This window comes from Macrobrachium nipponense, chromosome 13 (assembly GCF_015104395.2).
Source record: "Macrobrachium nipponense isolate FS-2020 chromosome 13, ASM1510439v2, whole genome shotgun sequence".
Taxonomy (NCBI): domain Eukaryota; kingdom Metazoa; phylum Arthropoda; class Malacostraca; order Decapoda; family Palaemonidae; genus Macrobrachium; species Macrobrachium nipponense.
Window position 1 is genome coordinate 59,316,969 of NC_087206.1, and position 23,152 is coordinate 59,340,120.

The 23,152-nt window shown below is 37.8% G+C and overlaps 1 protein-coding gene across 2 annotated transcripts in view; it reads right to left on the reverse strand.

The window, feature by feature from the left end:
- LOC135225813 (low density lipoprotein receptor adapter protein 1-B-like) overlaps positions 1–23,152 on the reverse strand; it is a 43,522-nt gene that overhangs the window by 15,002 nt on the left and 5,368 nt on the right. Inside the window, exons 1-2 of one of the 2 annotated variants that reach the window (XM_064265334.1) lie at positions 17,875–17,911; positions 2,576–2,831 (exon numbers count right to left, since the gene is read on the reverse strand). In XM_064265334.1, coding sequence (XP_064121404.1) covers positions 2,576–2,831; positions 17,875–17,896 — 278 coding nt within the window. In that variant the 5' untranslated portion in view covers positions 17,897–17,911. Of the gene's footprint in view, positions 1–2,575; positions 2,832–17,874; positions 17,912–23,152 lie in introns of those variants that run through there. The other variant, XM_064265332.1, reaches the window with a different exon arrangement.

Consider the following 23,152-nt stretch of genomic DNA (forward strand, 5'->3'; position numbering starts at 1 on the left):
TCTGAGTTTGATAATAGGGCTTCACTATTTACATGATCAAAAGCAGCATCCAAGTTGGGACCAATAACACAAACTTCTTTCAATAGCTTGACATAACCAATACTGTAATAGCAGTAGAGCCCCTAATTTACTAACACATAAGTTGAAGGTTTTATATACACAGACGGTGGGAACTGTTTATCAAAGCAGTTTTACTGCCACATATTTCTGTTGCTCCATAGTTGGTCGTGTACCTGTTTGAGAAAGGGATCTTTTTTTAAAAGCTAAACGACCCACTTTATTTCGCATACTGCGCAGCACTGTCACATTCCACTACTGAAAACCTCTCCTTCAAATGGAACAAACATATTTCACAAAGCATATCGTATGACACAACAAGAAAAGGGCATTCTCGGAATCCCGTGACCTTTACGTGCAGCCCATCAAAGCAAAACTCAAAACACAAACAATGACAACACAGATGCACACGTACCCGTTCTGACCAAGGTCTCTTTACTCGTTACGCTATACGAAGTTCACCATTTAAGGTTCTTTTCTTGTTTGACAGATACATTTTATTATAGTGCGTGCTATTTAGTGTGGTTCTTTTCTGACATTTTCACAGGTACTGTAAGGAATTTCTTAAATAGATCGTCAGTGGAAATATGCCAAGGAAACAGCCTCACATTTATAGGACTCATGTTCGATTTTAGGCACGGAAAATAGCTGAGAATGAAATGCAAGGACATCACATTACGAGGGCTAAAGCATCACGTTAACTTGCATAATGTCAATCGTTTATTACCCAAGGCTATTTAAATATACTTACCGTCCTCTCAAATACAAGTAATGCACGCGACATGCAACGAGTTCTATAGAGAGTATACAGGATGACAAGACAATCCCGGATGTTTTTAAGCCCGGTACTTCCTGTATCTATTAACGCAAGGAAAAACAAAGGAGCAAAAACGCAGAAACCAGATAACCTTCCTTAGCAATCGATCCACCGAACAGTAGTGTGTACTATATCACCCGCCGACCTTGCAAAGTTCATTCGCATCTTGACTTCACTCTAACCACGTGATCATCCAGTTACAACACAAACAATCGCACCCAATGAACTTAGGAGTCAAACGCTCGGAAATATGCTTAGGGAAAAAGTGTCATTTACCTTAAAATGACTGTTGATTATATACCTTTATCGCCAATTATGTTCATGCAATAGCTTCGATATCATTAAGTATTAAAATCCGGGTCCTGTAGAACTTATGTACAACAATTTTTATACGTAAATCCGTATGATTGTGTTCATACTAAAAACGAGCGAAACTTATCCTAAGCCCCGTAATTTTATTTTTTGTTTTGTTACATCAAGTCTTATTAACAAAGACCAATATTAACGATAAACCCAGTTTCCTCCAAAGTCTTAATATCACTGGAAATTTGCTATAAGCTATCCTCATCCACTTCATAAAAACGACCTTAGGTTACCGTATAAAAAAATATCCATGTTTGTCCACCTTACTTCGGTTAGACATTCCGTATAAATAAATTACCAGCATTAAATCTGAAATACAAATGGTTTTCCGAAACACGTGTCATGGAAATCTAAATAAATGGCGGAATCAACAAAGCGTCAATGGCCATGACCGGTAAGTAGCTGAATTAGAAAATAATGATCAACGTCAGTGTCTATCAAATTAGATTGCTCTATAAAAAAAAAATAAATAAATAAAAAAGCGGCAATTCCAAGTCTTCGTGTAACCAGGCTCCACGACAACCCAAATGTTAAGCCTTACAAACAAGCGAACTATCTGGACGAATCACAGGAGACTACACAAATTATTCACGTTCTAGATATTCCTCTCCCACACCATAGCGAGGAAATTGTGCCTCTTGTGGTTTTTACGGTGCCATAAAAATTCCCTCCGAAGAGCGTCCACAGACAGTTACTTCGACCCCAATCTCCGTCATCCGAAACGAATTCGGAAACTCGACGAATGAGAATGACTTTTGGCGATGACCTTAACACTTAAAATATATACATGCAGTCACGTCCACCCTCAGCACCAGTCACACTACTGAGACCTATGCAATAACGGCAAATTCTATATGGGTCCGGAAAGTGAAGAAAGAAAATGATCTATGGTTACAGCCACAGGATTCCAATACGAGGGGGTCTATTAAGCCACAAATATGACACTGACACGAATACCACCAGACCAGATGTCACTCGAGAAAGAACCACCACTCGCATAACTTGCAGTACAAACAATGTGGACCAGACCTTAAGTTCATAAATTAGCCTCTTCACAACTAGCGCTGACTGTGATAGAGAAAAAATGCCTTCGAAGGGTATATACAAATTGGTGGTTACACAAGCAATGAGTCACTTACACATGAAATTTCTTTCCCCAGAGCCTCACTGACATGATTTAGGAGAGGCAATAACAACCTCAAAGTCCTGCGGATGTGACTGTAGTTGCTTGCACAGTATGAACACTAATGGTCACCGGAAGGCTTTCATTCCAGCACTTATTTGCAACCGCAAATAAAAGTTCTGTTGCACAATTACATGAACTAATATACTGCTCACTTGTAAATAGATGTGTGGATTAACGTTGCACTGGTCTCTGTGTATTGGACGCGAATTCCCTCGACGGAGACGTGGAGGCTGACCTTATCAGGCTTCAGGAGGGTCATCTTGGCCGTTTGGATGATGCGCTTGATGGCCTCGGCCGTTGTGGTCTCGCCTTTCGGGTCATCCACAATTGTTGACCCAAGATATTTGCAGTAGAAGGTCACCCCTTCCACTACGGGTTCCCGCGTTGTGGCCCAGTTTTCCGACAACTCTGAAAAATAGGATTTTGTTAGCGAGTGTACCAGTTTAGTGGTCATGTTTACTATGTAATTTAGAAAATACATTAATAAATACACCACATGTCACAGATTGTCTTTACTCCAGATTTCAAAGCTTAAATTATGCCTGGAACTGAGTGGCTAAGACAAATTTCAATATCATAAATTTAATTTTACATTTTGTCACAGTGACTTTGTTCCTAAGAGCAACGACCCACGTTATTAGATATCCAAAAATGATCTAAACAGTGTAAGTGATTCAAGAGCCTTCAGAAGGATTTTACTTACAAAATATTAAACTTAAATTTTAACGATAACAATGTAATGATACGTGCGCATCCGCTAAGGTTACCAGCCACTCCATAATGTTTTATTTTTCCTTTCACATGATGCGCAGTGTTACTGACAACTAACTGTCAACAAACTTCAAGCGTTTTTGGAGGGGAGCAGCATCGACATCATGATAAATGGTGGACCGAATTCCCGTTCTAAAGATACAACATGTGTTAATCATTATACGTCCGACTGCGTCAACTAAGTTAAGCATTATGCATCCAAATAGCTACAGTACGTGAGGAAACGAACTGCGAACAGATTATGACTTCACGAGAGCATCGTAATTATTATTTAGTAATTAATTTGGACATCATACCATAACAAGCCCCGACATCCGGTAGGTGCCATCGAGTTTTGTCTCCCGAAACCCAACAACGCTTCAAGAATGAAGTTCCTACCATGTGTCAAATGCTCACGTGATTTATCAGTCACGTGTAGACAAGCATTCAAGGTCACGGGCTGTGTGTGTTGCCGCGTTCGTCAATTCCTTGTTGCATTTAACAGCATCCAAGAAAACAAGGGCTACTCGAAGTCTCGAGGCGTACGTCTACATGGATACAAGTGCTTTTCCGATCGTTTAAGAATCCATAACATTAAAGCAATAAACAAGATCTACCTTAGACGAAATCTCGGCAACGCTTCAAGCTCCCTTCTGAACGCCATCATCATCCGTTCGGAGCATAAGTCACGACAATCATAATGATAGCGATCAATTATTTTCCATTATGCACAGGCGTCCTATTCTTTCAATGTATTTGCTTCATGAAATTCATGAATACAATCAAATGGAAAATTTGTCCACCACATGGGCAGAACAGCTTTGTATCAATAGTATATACACAATGTAAACCATAACGTGCAGAGCACATCAACATTTCAATCGATCAACGTGTATTCACAGTGTAATAGAGAGAGAGAGAGAGAGAGAGAGAGAGAGAGAGAGAGAGAGAAGAGAGAGGGGGGGGGTGGTAAGTTCACTCATAAGCTTTAATCTTAAAAGCGTGGCATTACAGTACAGTACATTACAGTAGCTGTCTTAAGTCATTAACAGAGAGCTCTTTACAGGATAGGAAACAGCCTCTGTGATGATAATAGCTATCACTAAGGATATTTCTCTATGGACTTTCAAACATGTTGCTGCGAATACCGGTTGTGCAAAGTTGTCAGATTTTGCCATATTGCTCGTAGCATCGTAGGCTGAACTTGGTTGGATAATTTAAGAACTAGGTCTAGAGTAGACCAGTTCTTTCAAAAACCTAACTGGGATTGAGAAATAAAGCCTTCACTTTCCAAATACCAGACTAGTCTAGTGTTAACACCTTTTCCATTAGCTTATAAACAACAGGTTAGTGTGATTTAAAGCCAACCTCACTGTATCTGTCCAGGTGCAGTGTCTTCTGCTGAAGAACGGGTATCTGTAATTTTTCTTTTCAAGTTAAAATCTAAAGTTATATCTTCATGCCATTAGAAGTATGATACATGAAAATCTGACTCATTAAGACCAAGACGGTCTCCTCATCTAAACTTAACGTTGGTCTGACTTTTGGGAAAGTACTCGAATTCAGGAAAAAAATATAAGTCACAGGAAAAGAAGTAACATTAATATTTCCTAGTGACCCCCATGAGGCGATTTTGGTCCAAAATTGCTACCTTTTCCTGTTTTTTTTTTTTCTTTTTTTCCCTGTGACTGCCTATGGGTAATTCCTCCCAGGCATTTTCTACCAACAGGCTATCATCAGGTTGTGTAAATCCAGTAACATCGCCTGGACTTCCCATTGTAGTGGTCCCAGGTTTAATACATCGCGCAGGACTTAGCAGATTCCAACTGGTCATAACCCGGGTGATGCGAAGCTTAGGCACTGATCATAAGCTTAAGTTGCCCATTAGCGACCTTTAAACCTATAACCGTTTAAAATACCGCACACGTTTACTTTTTCTCTTGGCCGTTTCGAAACGGGCCTTTTCCGTTATGTTACTGGTACATAAGCAAATGACGTTAAATTACACTTGGGCGTTAAAAACATGAGCTGATCAGATTAGCACTCAAGAACGTCACCTTCAATGACTTGACATTATGTGCGCGACAGGTCAAATCATACGAATGCTTCCGAATTCATGCTAAGACGAAGAACTAAAGTTCGTCAATCTAATTTACAGCCTCCCATTCAAAGAAACCTAGAACCATCATAATCTGCCCAGCCCATCAAACCGACAGGTTGTCAACAACTGACCAATTCGACGGCAAAAAATTCTCCGAAAACCAATCATTACACACATCAGCAACGTTAAATGACGTCGCTCCCCCTGCAGTGAAACTGACTCGTTACAATATTCAGGAAAAACTGGATACTAACACTAACTGGAATCTGAACCATTCGCCCAGACAGTGATGGTTAATCGGTTTTCATGGGAAACTGAAATCGGTCTTTAGATAAGATATATCACAACTGGTCTTCGTAAAAAGAAACTGCATCTTTTTAACTATAATTACCAGATAAATGAGATAAAAGAATTTTGCTGTCAATCAAGGTACAAGACTAGAACACTTCAAGATACTATCATCCCTAATTCAGGTCACTATGTCGTCCAGTGTGTTTGCCGGACATGTGAAGACCCTGAGGCAATTACAAACGGTTAGTCTCTGGAGCGGATTCATGGTAGATGTCACGTAACGCGTGTAGGCAGTAAACCAGAATGGAATAAGGAAGGCATATTTCTCTCTCTCTCTCTCTCTCTCTCTTCTCTCTCTCTCTCTCTCTCTCTCTCCGATGACCACATCACGTTTACCACCATCTCCTTTCTCCTTAACAACGACATTCTAATTATACAACTCAAGAAGTTATCCGAAGGCCATATTTCACAATTAAAATGACGTGCGTTCTCTCTCGTAACCCATTTAGCAAGTATACAATCCAAATATAGTACCTATTCTCTGGGTAATAAGGCGATTCAATAATGAAAAATATACGAGGTCCGTTCGGACAAAGTTGATACTTTCGATCATCTCTAAACTCACTGCAAGGGCTAAAAGCTACTTTAACACTGATGTTTAAATTAACTGTGAAGCATCAATGTAAGATACAATGGCGATACAAACTTAATCAAATCCGAGCATACACTGATGAACAACTGGCTCCTATTTCAATACAATGGGAATCTTGCGCAGTGAAAGAGAACATTTTTTTCTTGAAATGCAGAGTATTTAAAAACATTAAAAAAGATAAATAAAAATTTACCAACGAAAACATCCCTGAAAACATATCAAACCGCTTTTAGTAGAATATATATATATATATATATATATATATATATATATATATATATATAGATATATATATATATATATATATATATATATATGTATATATAATATTTGCGTGCGAGTGTGTATTATGTACTATGTATAAGGATGTAGCATGTGTATGTACGTGTCAGCATAACTGAAATGCATTGAGCAATTTCAACCAAACTGGGTATACTTATGACTATCTAGAAATCAGCACTGTAGGGGAAAGACAGCACTAGCACCAAAAGGGGGTAGGGGCATGGGCATAGCCACAGCGCGAGTGGGAACGGCTTCCCTGAAACGGGTCTAGTTCTGTCCGTAGACTTGGTAACTAAATAAATTTTACCCCTTCATCAACCTCATTTCGGTATACATACTGTACATGAATCTGGAAAAGAACGTAACGACGGGGGGTAAGACTTAAAACTAAGTGGAGAGAGAGAGAGTATCAGTTGTCAAGTTACTCCAAGCAGCGCCAAGTTAGTCAGTAGTAAGATCTAAATAACTACGTTGTAAAAAGAAAAGTCCAACTCAGGCTCCTCCAGTGAGATCTTACTACTGCAACCTCCTTCAGTCACATCAAAGTCACGTTCATATTTTGACGCTAGGTGTCTGTGTGGATTAACGGAATAACAGGAAAGTAGGCGCCCCCCAACCCCCTGGCTTTCACTGTTCCTACTCCTTTCAGCGTTCAACCCCAAACCCCACCCCGTAAGGAAGTAGCGCCGTCAATACACTTCACATGGTGCACTTTTGGCATTACCAACGGCATTTCCCCCTCGTTATAACCCATTTATAGCTTTTACTTTACCGCTATTCCCCATTCTTTTCTTACATTTTGCCGTCCAACTTCCCTACTATCATTTCTTTGTGGAGCTGAGGGGTTCTCCCAGTTCCACCTATAGACTTGTAATTAATCTCCTTTACTTTCTGAATCTTTATCTTGTTGCCAACCCACTCCACCTTTCTCTTTTCACAATAACTGAACGAGCCATACGTTTGAAATTTAGTAATAACTTTGGGAAACATGCTGCAACTGTGATGTACCGTACTGCACTTACAAAAACCCCATCTGCAATATTCTGAAGTACACCAAATATTAACTTTCAATTCTGTAGAGATAGTGTGTCATGAATGCTGATATGCAATTTATCCTTTCAAATTAAATACTCTGCCGCAGAATTATTTATACTTTACTGCACGCAACGGATGATCCAAGGACGGAATATATTATTATCTACGATGTGCCCTATATTTCATTCATAATCTCACTTTTGATATCATTTTCCCTCACACATTTCCAATGACAAAGGCGCAGTTATCGCTAACTGAACCTACCGGGGAAACCGGTCCCGCGGCTTTTGAAATGCTGCAGAGCTGCCCCATTGCAGTTAACTTGATGTTGAGTAAAAATATAAGAAAGATGCTCAGAAGAATTAAAAAAATTTAGTTAAAACATTTAACTAAAAAGTCACGCTTAAGTAGTTTGTAACATTTAAAGAAATGCTTTTATTTCGAAAACTATTCCATAGTTTGAAAATGATATACGGCGGTTGAAAAAGAGGAAATTTGCATCCTATTTCCAAAGCAAAATTCAATTGGTAAAAGCCTTCAATTTACAAATTCATGTAATTTGCGATGTGTATTAAAAACTGAGAAGCTGAATAAGCATTATAACAGACTCCTCAGATTACACACGGATTTATCAAGACGATGGAAGAGAGGCTGTTCAGACGTCTTGAGAGAATTTTCGCTGCGGTACTGTAAGAGTAACGTTGTGAGCATATACACGCTTTTTCTTGGTAACTACGAACTACATTCATGTGTAATGAATGACCCATAATTTATCATTACAATAGCCATCATCTGGCCAGCTAATACTCAAGTCAAAAGCCATGTGAAATAGCCTAGAAATTTATTATTAATCTACCATAAAAGGAATTTCCCATCTATGCATACAATATTAAATAAGGAAATTTTCTTTAGGACACAATCATGTTCATTTCCCAAGCTCCACTTAAAATTAAATTAAAATATTGCACACGGACTTTTACATTCGGGCCTAGACTAGAAAACAATAGTATTACTCGGCCCGTCCAATTGGTCACTCAAAACTTCTATAGTATGGTCCCTATCCACAGATCACTGGAAATATAAGTAATGATGGTTTCTCTTACAGTATTCATTGCACAAGTCATTTGTGGGCATGGGGCCAAAAACCACTCGGTATCCCTTGTGAGCATGAATACCTCTCACCTGAACCTCGTATGAGAGAGAGAGAGAGAGAGAGAGAGAGAGAGAGAGAGAGAGAGAGAGAGAGAGAGAGAGAGAGAGAGCTATTCCATTACCTGATCAAAAATACCATCAACGATCTATCTTTCGTCTCAAGGACGGTCATTTCCAAACACTTCTGTGGTATTCAAGCTCCCACATCCTGTACAACTTCAAGGCGACTACAGGCTCTTGCATTTTATTCATTCTCTTTTGTTTGTATTCATTCTCAAGTTAATTCAAGAAACGTAATCTCCTTTTCTGAATCGGCTAGAGGAACTTACGCCACAAACCATTAACTCAAGCCGCCCAAGAGTTGAGTACGCTCAAACATTTCGCAAAGCAACAAACAAAACTTTGACCACCTCCCTCTACTGACAAAATCTTAATTCCACCTTCTGTGGAAGCGGCTAAGCGACACCCAAGCCCTCTCTACCTCCCTGCCATAAGCCTTCCTCACCACCTGCTCAGCTCTGCTCTGCTCGCTCCAACAACAGAAGCTGCTCTCCGTACTCTCCTAGCAACAGTAGAGGATGTGCGTGTGAGGGAAATGCTGTCGATGCTGCCGATTCCTGGCCTGATTGGCGTGACAACAAGTACCACTCCTTCACATAGCAACGCCTTGTTTGACCTCCATACGATGGAAAGGAGAAGGAGATAAAAGTCGTAGTTACAGGGAATGAAGAAAAGATTCATCACTACGAGCCATAAAGTGGAAATCACGTAAATCAAGAACTTAGTACATTCGCTAACATCAAAGCATTCAAATTATCTTGAATTTACTTTGCTTGCACATAAAATAAATTGGGCTATTGGTTACCTAACCATACGGTTTAAGAAATTTAGTTAAACGCTGAAACTGAAAATTCAATCTCAAAACGGCTAACATAAATTTTTATACGATGATACTGAAAATACATGATGTCAAAACGGCAATCTTATTTCCAACTTTAATGATGATCTTACTTCCAACTTTCATGAGGCCAACCTTTCGGGTAACAAATGAAAGTAACCTATCAATAAAACAGACGACAGGAGTTGCAGCCCTCCTAGCTTCTGGTCCCCATTTTTAAAGGTGACATGCAGGAAGAACCACACAGGGCAGGGCTAACCGTATTCATTGTCATCGGATTACCGAGCCGCTTAGTACTTTGGCGGTAAAATACACTTCTTGCACCTGACCCTAACCGCGAAGCACTGCTTTATCCAAAGATGGGCCTACAACCGTGGCCACTACATCATACTAATGACTGGCACTAGTATTCTAAAATAATTCCACTACATATACGTTCAAGGACAGCGCACGAGTCTGGTCAACGTGCAATATATCAGATCAATCAAAACTGTATTTTAAAAATTCACAAAGTAAACACTAAATGTATTTTCACATCCCAAGGAATACAAAATTTCGACTTATACAATGTGAAAATGCTAATATGTTAATTCACAACAGTAAATTATGAAAATGTACTTTTGCACCAGGGAAAATATTTACGTTCAAGCCCAAAAGGAACGCAAAAATACTGTATGCAACCCCCTTCGATGTCAACCTCAGGGATCCCTTGAGGTGACACCGATGGGAGTATATGTATGGTAGGATTACTTTACTGTTTTGCAGAGTCTACCCAAACATTGCATAAGACGAATGGAATATGGACGATATATTCGAACTTGCCCAAAGTAAGACCTTCCTATACAAAGAAATAAGAATAAAATAAATATTTCCAAGACATTTTCTGGCGGTTTAATAAATGATATTTGAAATAAAAATCAGTCATCTTCTAGAAATGATACGTCACATTACAGCAGACTAAGAAAAAAACAAAAAGCTTTGAAAGCACCTAAACCAGATATGAATGGCTCAACAGAGCTATAATGTCTGAATGTAGCCGAGATGTTTATCAGAACAAAGCAGTCTCTTCAGAAATCTAATCATAAGCATTACACGAAAGCTCCCTTATACTTTGAACTAAACGTTGTCGTCAATAATCACGGGAACTACTTGTGCTCATGAGTGCTTTCATCAAAACTAACAGATTTCCAGAGTTTCACGACACTAGTATTTACTTGAACCTTTCAAAAGATGATTTACTATCTTCTTTCATAAAATTATTGTTGTTGCCAAGATGATTAAAACACTAGAAATTTAAAGTTCATAACATGAAGTTATGTAAACGCTCCCTCCATTCAGAGAGAGAGAGAGAGAGAGAGAGAGAGAGAGAGAGAGAGAGAGAGAGAGAGAGAGAGAGAGAGAGAGAGTTGGATTTTTATACAAACGTCACACAACCCTCAGGTTATTCTAACGATCAAGAGTGATGACAATGCCCTTTCATCACTACAAAACTAAAGCAATTCGAGTTATTTTATCATAGCAGCATAAGCTGTCTCGAACCAACACTAGTACTACAAACCAATAAGGAATCGGGGAATCTCTTTTGTAGCTACAACTTTCAAAATGCATTAACTTTCATGATTAAACAGTCAAAATTACATTGAACAAGCGTCTGAAACACCTTAATAAAACGTTCATTGGATGCATTCTCTCAGTCAGTACACCACCAGAGGACTTCCATTGGTGAGGGGTATGAATTCGTCCCTTCCTGATTATATGCTGACAATCAATGATATTCTGGGAAAGTGGGGAAAATAATGTTTCCTAGGAATTATATTCGAATTTCAAGGTTACAGTAAAATCAAACATGAGCCTCTGTGTCTACACCACGTACAGGAAATGTACAGAAATGTAAATACGTTTCACATATTCACACAAGCCACAGCTCTCTAGAACCAAAATTAGTATATTTAATCTTTCTATGAATACAAGAAAACAATACCAATTCAAGTGGTTGATACCGAGACCACAACTCAAGCAAATAAAATTTGCATCATGCACTATACCTAACAGGAAATCTTAACAATTAAAAGCCGGAAAATCTTAACAATTAAAAGCCGGAAAATCTTAATTTTTTGCAGTGTCTATTTTTACGTGGGGGAAGAGATTCAGCAGCCATCACATTTCTAAATCTAATAGAGAACACACCTAATAGTCAATGGTACTCCACCTCCTCAGAGTTGGCACTACTCGTGATGCAGAAACTGTCACAAGCAAGTGCAGTGGTATATACTCTCGCTAACCCACTGACCCTCCTCACACTTTGTAAATGAAACGCTCCCTATTAATCCAGCAGACCTTCGTTCTTTTTCCATGAAGCGTTTCTAATGAATTATATCATTAATGTCCTTTTAGAATACGTCAGCAGTTTCTAATTACCACCAAATTCATGAATGATAATTTCGCTGTTAGCTAAATCCTTTATTTGCAAAACAGTAATTTTTTTTTATAAAGTGTATTGCACTTTCCAAAACTTTTCTTAATCCCTAGGACTAATATTGCAAACTGCAGCAACCAATGGAAGTCAAATTGCTATGCTTACATACTAAGGAATGTTTTACAGCAGAAAAAAATTCTCAACAACAAAATGTAAAAATTATAGCCTACATGAACTTCACTGTGGATATAACAATCAAAGCAAGATCCATATTACTTCGTTCACCTCATCAAACAGACAACAGAGGTATGGGGCAGAAATAGTTTCTCCTAGATTAGCTACAAGAAATACCCATTACTCCAACCTGACCTAAAATAGCATATCTAGAGGGTTGTGATAGTGATCTCTCTCTCTCTCTCTCTCTCTCTCTCTCTCTCTCTTTGATAGGAGTGAATATTTCAAGTTCATTACGAAAGACCCTTAAGAACAATATAAACCCTTAGGGGCTACAACATGTAATATTTTCACGGTCTTTCTGGATAAACCATGAACCAGAGCTTTAGCTTTCGCCTAAAAATTTATGTCAGAATTATAATGAGGGAAATGACACAAGTGATTCTACTTTCAAACGATTTCACTAGTTTTATCAATTCTCTTACACGTGTCTTGCAGGAGCACGCGTGCGTAGACGTATGTATACGAACAATTTTTATTAGAGGCAAACCACGGTTTATGGTTCAACATAAAAGACGTTAATAATGGGCTTTGCACAAGCCAGATATAAATGAACTGAATTTACGTAACGTACAGCAATATATGGCATAATGCGTGCCGGGAATATTAGAGTACTCTATTAATCCCGGATGCGCGAAGTGACAGCAAGCACTACCGCAGATCTTGAGTTACGTCTACGGTAATTAATTGAAGTTCCTTCTGCATGTTGGCGATGGGAATTTATAATGTTCTCGAAACTTTCCTCTAGCTACGAAAGGTTGAGACTCCTACAATTAGCGGCGTTGACACGTTTCCCATCTTGCCAAAGGAAGTATTTAATCCTAATCCAAAAAGGTTACAATTTCAGGATTAACCTGGAGGGTAAGGTTAATCCAGAGATTGGACATATACGAGCGTACTGTCCAGCTACTTGCTTTTATTCACAAGCGGCTTCGATTTAAAGTAATATGCCATGTGTATATATATATGCTTAGGTTTAACGTATGTACTTATATAAAAGATATTGTACACATACATACACACAAAAATTATATATATGTACACACATTATATACACATCCAAATTTAATTAGGGTTTTTATATATATATATTATAATGTATATATATATATATATATTATAATGTGTGGTGTATATATATATATATATATATATATATATATATATATATATATATATATATATATATATGAAGGCAGGGAAAGCACACCAACAGGTCAAGAAACTTATTAGGTTGTAACGTTTCGCACCCAACAGCAGGCCTCATTTTCAAGCTACAAAGTAACAATATCTAATTAGTACAATAAAAAAAAATTAAGTTACAATATTAAAATACATAAATATAAGGTACAATAAAAGTTAAAAAATACGAATAAGGACCAACCACTGAGTGTGGAGACAGAGGAAAGACTAACCAAAAAAAACGTCAACAGTTCACGCGAGGTAAAGAGGTGTAGACATGGCATGGGTGTTCAGTGAGGGGACCTGTTTTTTCTTTTTAATAAACAACGATTCAATAATTGTTACAATTTTATGATTGGAAGTTCTGCCTTCATTGTATTGAACTCCGCCTCCTAAAAATGATATATATATATAGTATATATATATATATATATATATATATATATATATATATATATATATATATATATATATATATATATATATATATAAAACCCTAATTAAATTTTACATTAAGCAACTCTTATAAATGTACAGTAAGGTCCAAGTATAAGTATAATGTTTTGATATCCGTGTTTTGCTTTTGTACCACCGACGAATGGAGGGAGGTGACAATCTTATTGGGCAAAGTGTGTCGAAAATGATGACAACCTGTGACCCGTGGTCACTTCCCTTAATCACCCATACACGAGGAAATGGCAGCGCCGCTCAAACATTTTGCCAAATCTACCAGATTGTCACCCTTTTTCCTGAAAATTTGAACGAGTTTAAGAAAATATGGCAGAAGTACTAATCACCATCGAGTCTCAACCTTTTGTAGCCAGAGTATATTCTGTCCACGTGAGTCTGTCTATACAGCGTTTACTTTTCTAAGATCGCTAGGGTGGGGTCAGGTAGAAAAGGCAGAGTTGTCATATCTACGGGTATGTAAGTCCCATTAATTGCTTCCCGCAGATATAATCCTTCTTAGAAGGACTCGCTTTAGACCTTGGAAGTCGAGGGAAAGGGTATGCTTCTTTCCTGTTAACTTTTTTTTTTATTCCCGATTCCGTTTAGCTATTCCTTCTTTCTCTTTCTATAATTATAGATACGCTGAATGGCATGTTGGCGCTGGTGTTTGGATATGAGACATAAATTCATAAGTCATTTTCATCAAAATCATCCAAGTCAGTCACAGACACACTTTCCCTTTTCTTTTTTGAAACACTGGAGATTCCCCTATATTTCCTGCCTCTCTTGCTTCCTTGTTAAGTCTACAAATAGTCATTTCTGACACTTTTGTTGCTTCAGATGTTCTCTGGATAGCCTTCGAAACATTAGTTACAGGACCTTCATGATGTTTTTATAAAATGAAGTATTTCACGAAATTATAGACTGTTTCCTTGGCCTCAGGTGGTGGGTGAAGAAGTTTACGGGAGTCACTTGGGCTAGGCTGTCCATACTTTTCACAGTGGGTGATCGAGAGCGAGTATCCTTTAATGATATTGACCATGACCTTTTAAATCCTCTTAAAAATCATAGGTCCCCCAAACTCAGATCTGGCATCGCCGGGGAAAAAATATGCCATATCTTCATTTTTATTAATGAAACCGAGGTTTTAACGAAGAATATACGAAATAAGATATATTCAAAATATCTGATGCAAACAAAAAACCACATTTCAAGAAATGAAAACTATTTCAATAGACTCCATGAAGCTAATATGATTACCCTAACATGAAAATTGGCAACGTATGATATCTGTACAAGCCACACCACAACGATCTTAGAAAAGTAAACGCACTATAGTCTAAACTTATTACGCTGTACTGTGAAAATCAGGCCTACCCTGACGGCCACTAAGACTAACACATTGCTAGACACTCCGCCAATAAAACTGGCTTTCGAAAAACTATAAATAATACAGACATGAAACGTCCAAAACACTTACATTACGGAGATACCCTCTTATGTCAGCCACATCAAAACCAGCATACAAGGTATTTTCAAAGTATTGTTCAGACACTAGCATGATGAACATCAAAATATAACTCCCACAAATGAGTAATAAAACTTAAGACGACTTTATTATAAATTCAAATTAAAGCACAGATAACCTACACATCAAAAAGCATAGTAGTATTCCACTCAGATCATCTCTGACGATAAGAACTATTTGCGATTGGAGAAAACCCTCGCCACACAGTCTTAAGACTAGATGTCCTTGAACCTTCAAAGGATACTCTCCCCCCCCACCCCCCCCCCCCCCCCCCCACCCGACCCAGGGTCTCCCTCTAACTCTTCCCGATCTACAGCCTGAAAACAATTTTCTCCTCGACGTTCGGGCACAAATCCTCTTCCAAAATGACTGGTGTTTTTTTTTTTTTTTTTTTTTTTTTTTTTTTTTTTTTTTTTTAGCATCCCTTTCGTAAGCAATGCAGTTTGGCAAGACTTCACTTGGAGGGGTACGACCCCAAAACAAAGTAGCCAAGGGTAGGAATGGAAAAAACTCAGTGGTGGGTTCGAGTACGTAAATGGAAACCTAGAATATGAGGTTTACCGACCCAGTTCCGTCGATTTCACGCATGTTTTACGTGTTGTTTCCAATAAGAACGGCAGCACTATAAAATCATTCTTCTTGAGAGAGAGAGAGAGAGAGAGAGAGAGAGAGAGAAGAGAGAGAGAGAGAGAGATAGTTATGTTTATCCAGGAAATGAAATCACGCTAACTCAGGAAATGCACTGTGCGAATGAGAGAGAGAGAGAGAGAGAGAGAGAGAGAGAGAGAGAGAGAGAGAGAGAGAGAGAGAATGCAATTATGCTTATCCAAAAATGTAAATGCATTGTACTCGCCTGAAAATTATGTACTCTGGAAAGGCACTGTATGGAGACAGAGAAAGAGAGAGAGAGGGGAAGAGAGAGAGAGAGAGAGAGAGAGATGAGAGAGAGAGACGAGAGATGGAGAGAGAGAGAGAGAGAGAGGAGAGAGAGAGAGAGAGAGTCTAAACAGGAAATGCTTCGTGCGGAAGAGGATTTATTTTCATTGCACTGAGGTGCAGACATGAGAGCGGACACTTTTTCTGCAAGGTTCAATCAGTGCTAAGAGAAAAAACCAACAAACTTGGACATCACTGATATAAGATGATACTACTCGTTTTGAAGGTTGGCATTGCAATTCTATTACTTCCATGCATAAATTTGCTTTATATGCTTTCTTAATAATTTGTTCAAACTATCAAGTCACCTGAACTTGGAAAGTTTAAAATGGAAAATTAAATATTACTTGTCAATTGCCAAACCCCGCAGGGGATTTTCAGGTCTAAAAAAATGTGCGTGTGCGTGCTCGTGCGTGTTATTGCATAAAACAATGTGTGTAATCGCATAAAACACTGAGCACGCATGCACTGCACGTTCATTTTATAAATAATCTGCTAGCATATCTATTTCCTTTAATATATCAAGACCAAGACCTTGAGAATTTTAAATGTCAATACTTATCTGAGAAAGATCGACTGAATGTGGCTAAAATAATGTGAAAGAAATAATCATTCGAACAATTTACCATTGACTGAACTACTACTGGGTTACAAGAATACCTCGTGTTACCGATAGTTTATCATCATCAACCACCGATGAAGAGAAATTTAAAAACTCAATCTGTGGTTTGTGATTTATTAAGTTATTCCAATCATCTAGGTATACGGAAATTCGAGTAAGTTGCATGGTGCCAGAGACAAGACCCGCCAGACAGGTGCCAAAATTGGAAGAATGTGCGGAGGAAAGGATGGTCCGTCCAAGTCTCCACTGACTTGATTATGCCAAGTTTTGTTCAAATTCCTGATCAAATACTTGACCATAAACTAGCACACAAGTCTACAACACAAAGAACCAAGGCAGGTTATGAATACACCTTACGAAAAATTGACAGTAGTATACTTCGCAAAATAGCAAAAATGAAACAATTCAACAAATGCATACGGTGTGGTAAAGATACATCCACAAATACATATAAAACATGTTTGAGAAAATGCTCTTCAAAACCACGCTCCGATTTAGGCACGACAAATGTCAATATTTCTTTTAAAGGCGAGTTCTATTACATGGTCAAACAGATAACATTTACTTTCTTACAATAAAATTTGAATGAAGGAAAGGTAGTGATGACTATATTCACATCTACGGTGATATTTACATGACATGCCTCGACTGTAAGTTATATATTCGTCAAAACGCCTCAGTCCGTTAAATCTTCATCATATAAAGTTCCACTAAATTAACTATGAAATATAGCGATAAAAAGTTTGACATTTAAACCAATCTCAAAATCAAATGGAAATAACAGTAAACTATTATTCTGAAATCTTATGAAAACACAAAACAAGTCCAAATAACTGCGTTTAAAAATGTGGTTAAGAGCTCAAAGCAACCAATATGTAAGATTTGCTTGGAGCTAACATCTAACAAAATACTCAAGGGCAACCCATGTGCACTAATGGGGTCATGATGCAATCTTCTCGACAATAACGAACACTCAGCAGGTAGCCCAACGCATACTGCAGTGGGGAGACTGAGAAAAACACACTTGGAGACCCTCTAATACTAGTTGGCAACTCCCTACAACGTCACGGTTGAAGCGCGTGGTCCCTTCATCAAAACTTTGCAACCTCCATTATTAATCTTAAAGTGTCATTAAGAAATTCGCTTACATTACACGTGACATCCAACGACCCACATTCCAATTACTGCAAGAATATATTTACCCATGCAATATGTTCAAACAGTAACAGCAACTCTGAGTCTGGATATATTCAAATACCATGCAATATGTTGCTGCAATGATATACTTATATAGCGAGATGACATTACTGTTGATAAATTTCCTCTCATGGCGAGTGTCATACAGAGTTAGCGACTTTTAAATTGACACGGCAGTGCATATTCACGGTGAAGGGACATTTGGACAATGGAAATCTCGACTGTGTGCAACTTCGAAAGGAACCCGAAAACACGTGTGACAATTTTCATGCTACTGAATCTTATGAGCAATGGATGTGGTAACGTCCACTTTGCACAATCACATATTGATAATGATTTGAAAGACGACTCCAGCCATCAATAACGAGTAAATAACAGAGGGAATTGGGCACAAAAACTACACGAAAGTTTAACTTTAATCTACTTCTCATAAACTGAATAAGCAACAGAGAAAGCTCCAACACTAAGCCTTAGAACCCGAACCTTTAAAAGAGATCCAGATGTACTGAAGCCTCCGGAAAACATTTTATACAACAAAGCAAACGAAAGATGACTCACAACTAGCTCAAACCACTTCTCCAAACTTCAACCCGTCTGATGATCGAGACAAACGTGTGAATCCACTTTCCTATTAAAGGAAAAATTTTTGCCAGACTTGTAAATCTAAACAAAATTTAAGGGAAAACCCTTCACAGTGGTGAACAAGGTTTTATAAAGCGTGCACCTATGTACCTCTAACGAGAAACTCCTAAGATATGCAAATGCTTTAGAGGATTATGCAGTCATCAAGTCATAGTAAATACCAAACACAGCTGCTCGACCAGTTGGACTTTTTTATTTTCATTCTCGCTTCATTTCTACTGAAACCTCTCCCCACCGAGATACTCTACAGACGGAGAGAAAAGGGGGAGGGAGTGAGGGGTGAGGGGGGGGTTGATACTGTTCCCGTGCTGTTCACGTGAACACTCCTGGCCCCTCCTTCCCTCCTCGCACGCTGACTTTTCCCTTACGTGAATATTGTACAAGATCGGTCAAACGTATCACAAACTGCAGGTTTTTTGCTGTCAGACTTTTTTTTTTTTTTGGGGGGGTTTTTTTTTTTTCTTTTTTTTTGCATAGTAAAACACCCTTGTATACAAAATAATGAAGGGTCACTAGTAACAATAAGTTATAAAATTCTACACCAGCACCAAGAGAGTACTACTTGTACAACGATAACTAAAACATATGTCGCCTGTAATATCATGAATGATGTAATAAGAATTATTAATTACTCAACGTATGACGAAAACCATCAACCAATAACATTACCATCAACGCCACCTTCTTTACCTTAAAATTCTCGGTCAAGAGCAACGCCACCTTCATACTATCAACATATACCTAACATCACTAGCTGACCAGTCTGAAATTCTCAATAAAAAGGAACTAGATTAAGCATGTCTTATGTGGAATCCATGACAAAAGTTCTTTTAGCAGTAATACGATAAACAAATGAGAAGGGAAAATGTACAATTATCTACACCTTTTTCCTCACGTTTACAAAAAAACATTTTTTTTTTCCTTTTGCCTAGCAAATAACCCTGTTCTAAACCTGACAGTCTAACCAGTGTAAAATATCTGAATTAAATTTCACCTCAGAGACCTTTAGTTCATATGTCCGTAATTACAATCAAAATCTGCCATAGACCTAGGTATAGTGAATAACTTATTCAGAAAGTACCTACAATCGTATTTCACAAACAGCCCGGTCAAGTTCACCAGATGGAATTCCAAGAAACTGTGAAACCCAATGAATAAAAAATATTAAATATAACATCAAACTAAGAATTGTATTACTATTATAACAACAGAGAGCTAAAGTTTTTTAAGCCAATTTCCAATACTTTAGGGGAAAACTCGAAAGTATACTAAAGTATAAAGAAACAGCTTTATAACAGGACGTAGTACAGTTACCTCAGTATGAGCGCGAATTCCAGCTAAAGAATTTGAACAACAAACTTTCTCTCGCACGTCTACGAAATATTTTTGTGCCGCCGTCGAGATAAAATGACCTCAGTTGTTGTTGTTGATGATTTGCGCGTGCGCGTGTCCGTCCGTACGTGCGTTGAGTTGCGTGCGTGTGTGAATGAATTTGGAACGAACACAAACTGGAAACCAATATATATATGTATATATATATATATATATATATATATATATATATATATATATATATAATATTATGTATACGTATATATATATATATATATATATATATATATATATATATATATATATATATATATAATACACATATAATACACGCACGCCCACACTTATGCCGAAAGAACTTTACATATGTAATTTTAAGACAATACGTACATGCTGGGATAATATGACAATTTCAAATTACCCTATCTTCTAATTTCAGTCACAAGCCGGGAGACAAGTGTTAAAAGAAACTAACAATTAGCACAAAAACATTCCTAAGCCAATGTGCCAAACTTGCACAAAATTAAAGAACCAAGAATACCCTCAGCAATATTGGCTGTATGCCAGGAATACAGAGAACTCGGCAAGATATACTGCAAGTTGGAGGGCCTCCAAAACTATGGGAACGGAATTCAAATACTGTTTCGCAAAATACAATAATCACTGCCCGGAAAAACAGAACTTTGACAACCAGCCCCAAAGAACTTAACTAAAGAATTTCTGGGTTTAAAACTGTGGGTAGGTGATAGTGTACGAACTATAATACTTTGCCAAAGGTACCAAAAGCTGCATAAGGACTATTATACTTCAACGAAGGTACAAAATTCTGTCAAACGATAAACTGCAGGGAGAAATGCATTGTCAAATTTACCCAGACAACGACACGACATAATTGGGGGTGGGAGGGAGAGTACCGGAGGAATTGGGTTGTTTAAAGCCAAATAACCAAATTACTTTTATTGTCTATTAATATTAGCAAACGAACTTGACATGTGGCCTCGGTCAAAGCCTAACCAAGGCCAAATCGCTTCCGTTGTTCTATTAAACTAAAAAAATTAATTTACCTCCGATGTGTAGATAATAGGAAGAAACGCTTCAATTCAGTTAGGTCCCGAATCTTCGAATCGCTTATGTATAAAATTTTAAAATCTCTCCTACTTTGTAGAAGAACGAACCTGGATTAAAAAAAAAAATCTCAAATGTTTACTATGACCCCTATCGCTTTCATTATCAATCCTGGTAATAATACGGTATTATTGAGCATACCGAAAAGTACATTTTTATAAAAGGCGTTATCATACTGATTAAAACTACTGAGAGAGAGAGAGAGAGAGAGAGAGAGAGAGAGAGAGAGAGAGAGAGAGAGAGAGAGAGAGAGAGAGTTATCAAAGCATAATTTTATTACAAACCGAAACACAGGTGTTTGATAGTTAGTTAAATGCCAAGAAAGGTGTACGCGAAACATCTGTATCCTGTCCTACACACACATCTACTCCCGAATGCTAGCAGGCTTCAGTCTGAAATTCGAAGGACGTAATGTACCTTATACCAACTTAAAAAAAAAAAAAAATACCGAAGTTTTGAAGGATATGCTAAATGCTCTCAGAATAACAGGCATGAAACTGCTTACTTTCCCTATCGTTTAGTCTAAGGCAAGATATACAACAACGAGCCAAGGGCAAGCTTAAACATGTTAATGTCTTTAAAACCTACTCTCAAATACCTGCTCATCAAAATTAACCGTAAAGTAGGGTTCGTGAGTAAAGGAATCGCCACCCATATCCTGTTTTCCCCAGGTATGCATGATGAAAGCTCCCTTATTGGCAAAATTCATAAACTTCCACTTTTCCAAAGGACTGAGCTTGCAAGTTCACCGAAATCATCATCTTCAAGAAATACTCAAATTCTAATGATTGATTGTATGGTGTTTTTACGTTGCATAGAACCAGTGGTTATTCAGCAACGGGACCAACTGCTTTACGTGATTTCCGAACCACGTCGAGAGTGAATTTCTATCACCAGAAATACAAATCTCTAACCCCTCAGTGGAATGCCCGAGAATCTAACTCGCGGCCACTAAGGTGGGAGGCCAAGACCATACCGATCACACCGCTGAGGCCCTTAAATTCTAATGAGCCAACAAAAAAAAATCTTTACTACTAATCATAATTTTCTGGAGTGTCTACCGAGCAATTTTCTTGAAATGTCGGTTGTAAACTTCGAAATTGACTCCTGTAATAATTCTATGTAAAATACATTTAAAATGGAACACTGTACGTCATTTTTATAAGAAATCTTCGAATGGTAATCATGAAAATTCCCCATTCATAGAAGCATGCGAGATCAATTCTAATACCAACAAGTAAACTATATCACTCCACTGAAACTTAAATGGCACTTCTACCCTCCATGAATACAATGTCGCCACCATAAGTCTTTTATAACACCACCTTTTTTTATTTATTTAAGTGACATAACTCCCTACCAACACAGTTGATACTGAGCCTATCAACAATCCCCTCTCCTCTGCTCGGCAACAGAGCCCCAGATACAACTTTTGACCTTACGTAACATTCCGCATGGGTGATCCAGTCACGGTAGGGTTACGTTTTTGTGAATGTCACAAACGTAGTTTTTGTCAAGTGATGTAAAGGAACACACATTTTCTGGAGCCTTCAAAGAACAGAAACAAAGGTGACAGTAAGTATATACAATTTATAACCGATGGAATTTACGAAATTTTCGTATTACACGAAACTGTTGATATATTGAATGATTAAGATTGAAGACAAAATTTTATTGGAAAATTTTAACCATAGAAATGTTGCCAAAAGAAATATAGTCATCCAGTAGATAAACATTCTATTCACCAGAAAAGTAAATTTAATATCGATAAACAGGCTTTTCTTTCACATTTCAGGTAGTTAAGAACGGTTGACTTGTAGAAATTGCATATGTCATTGTATGGATTATTAACTTATGTTTTGTCTAGACCAGTTTCGACCCTAGGACGAACCGACAAAATGAAC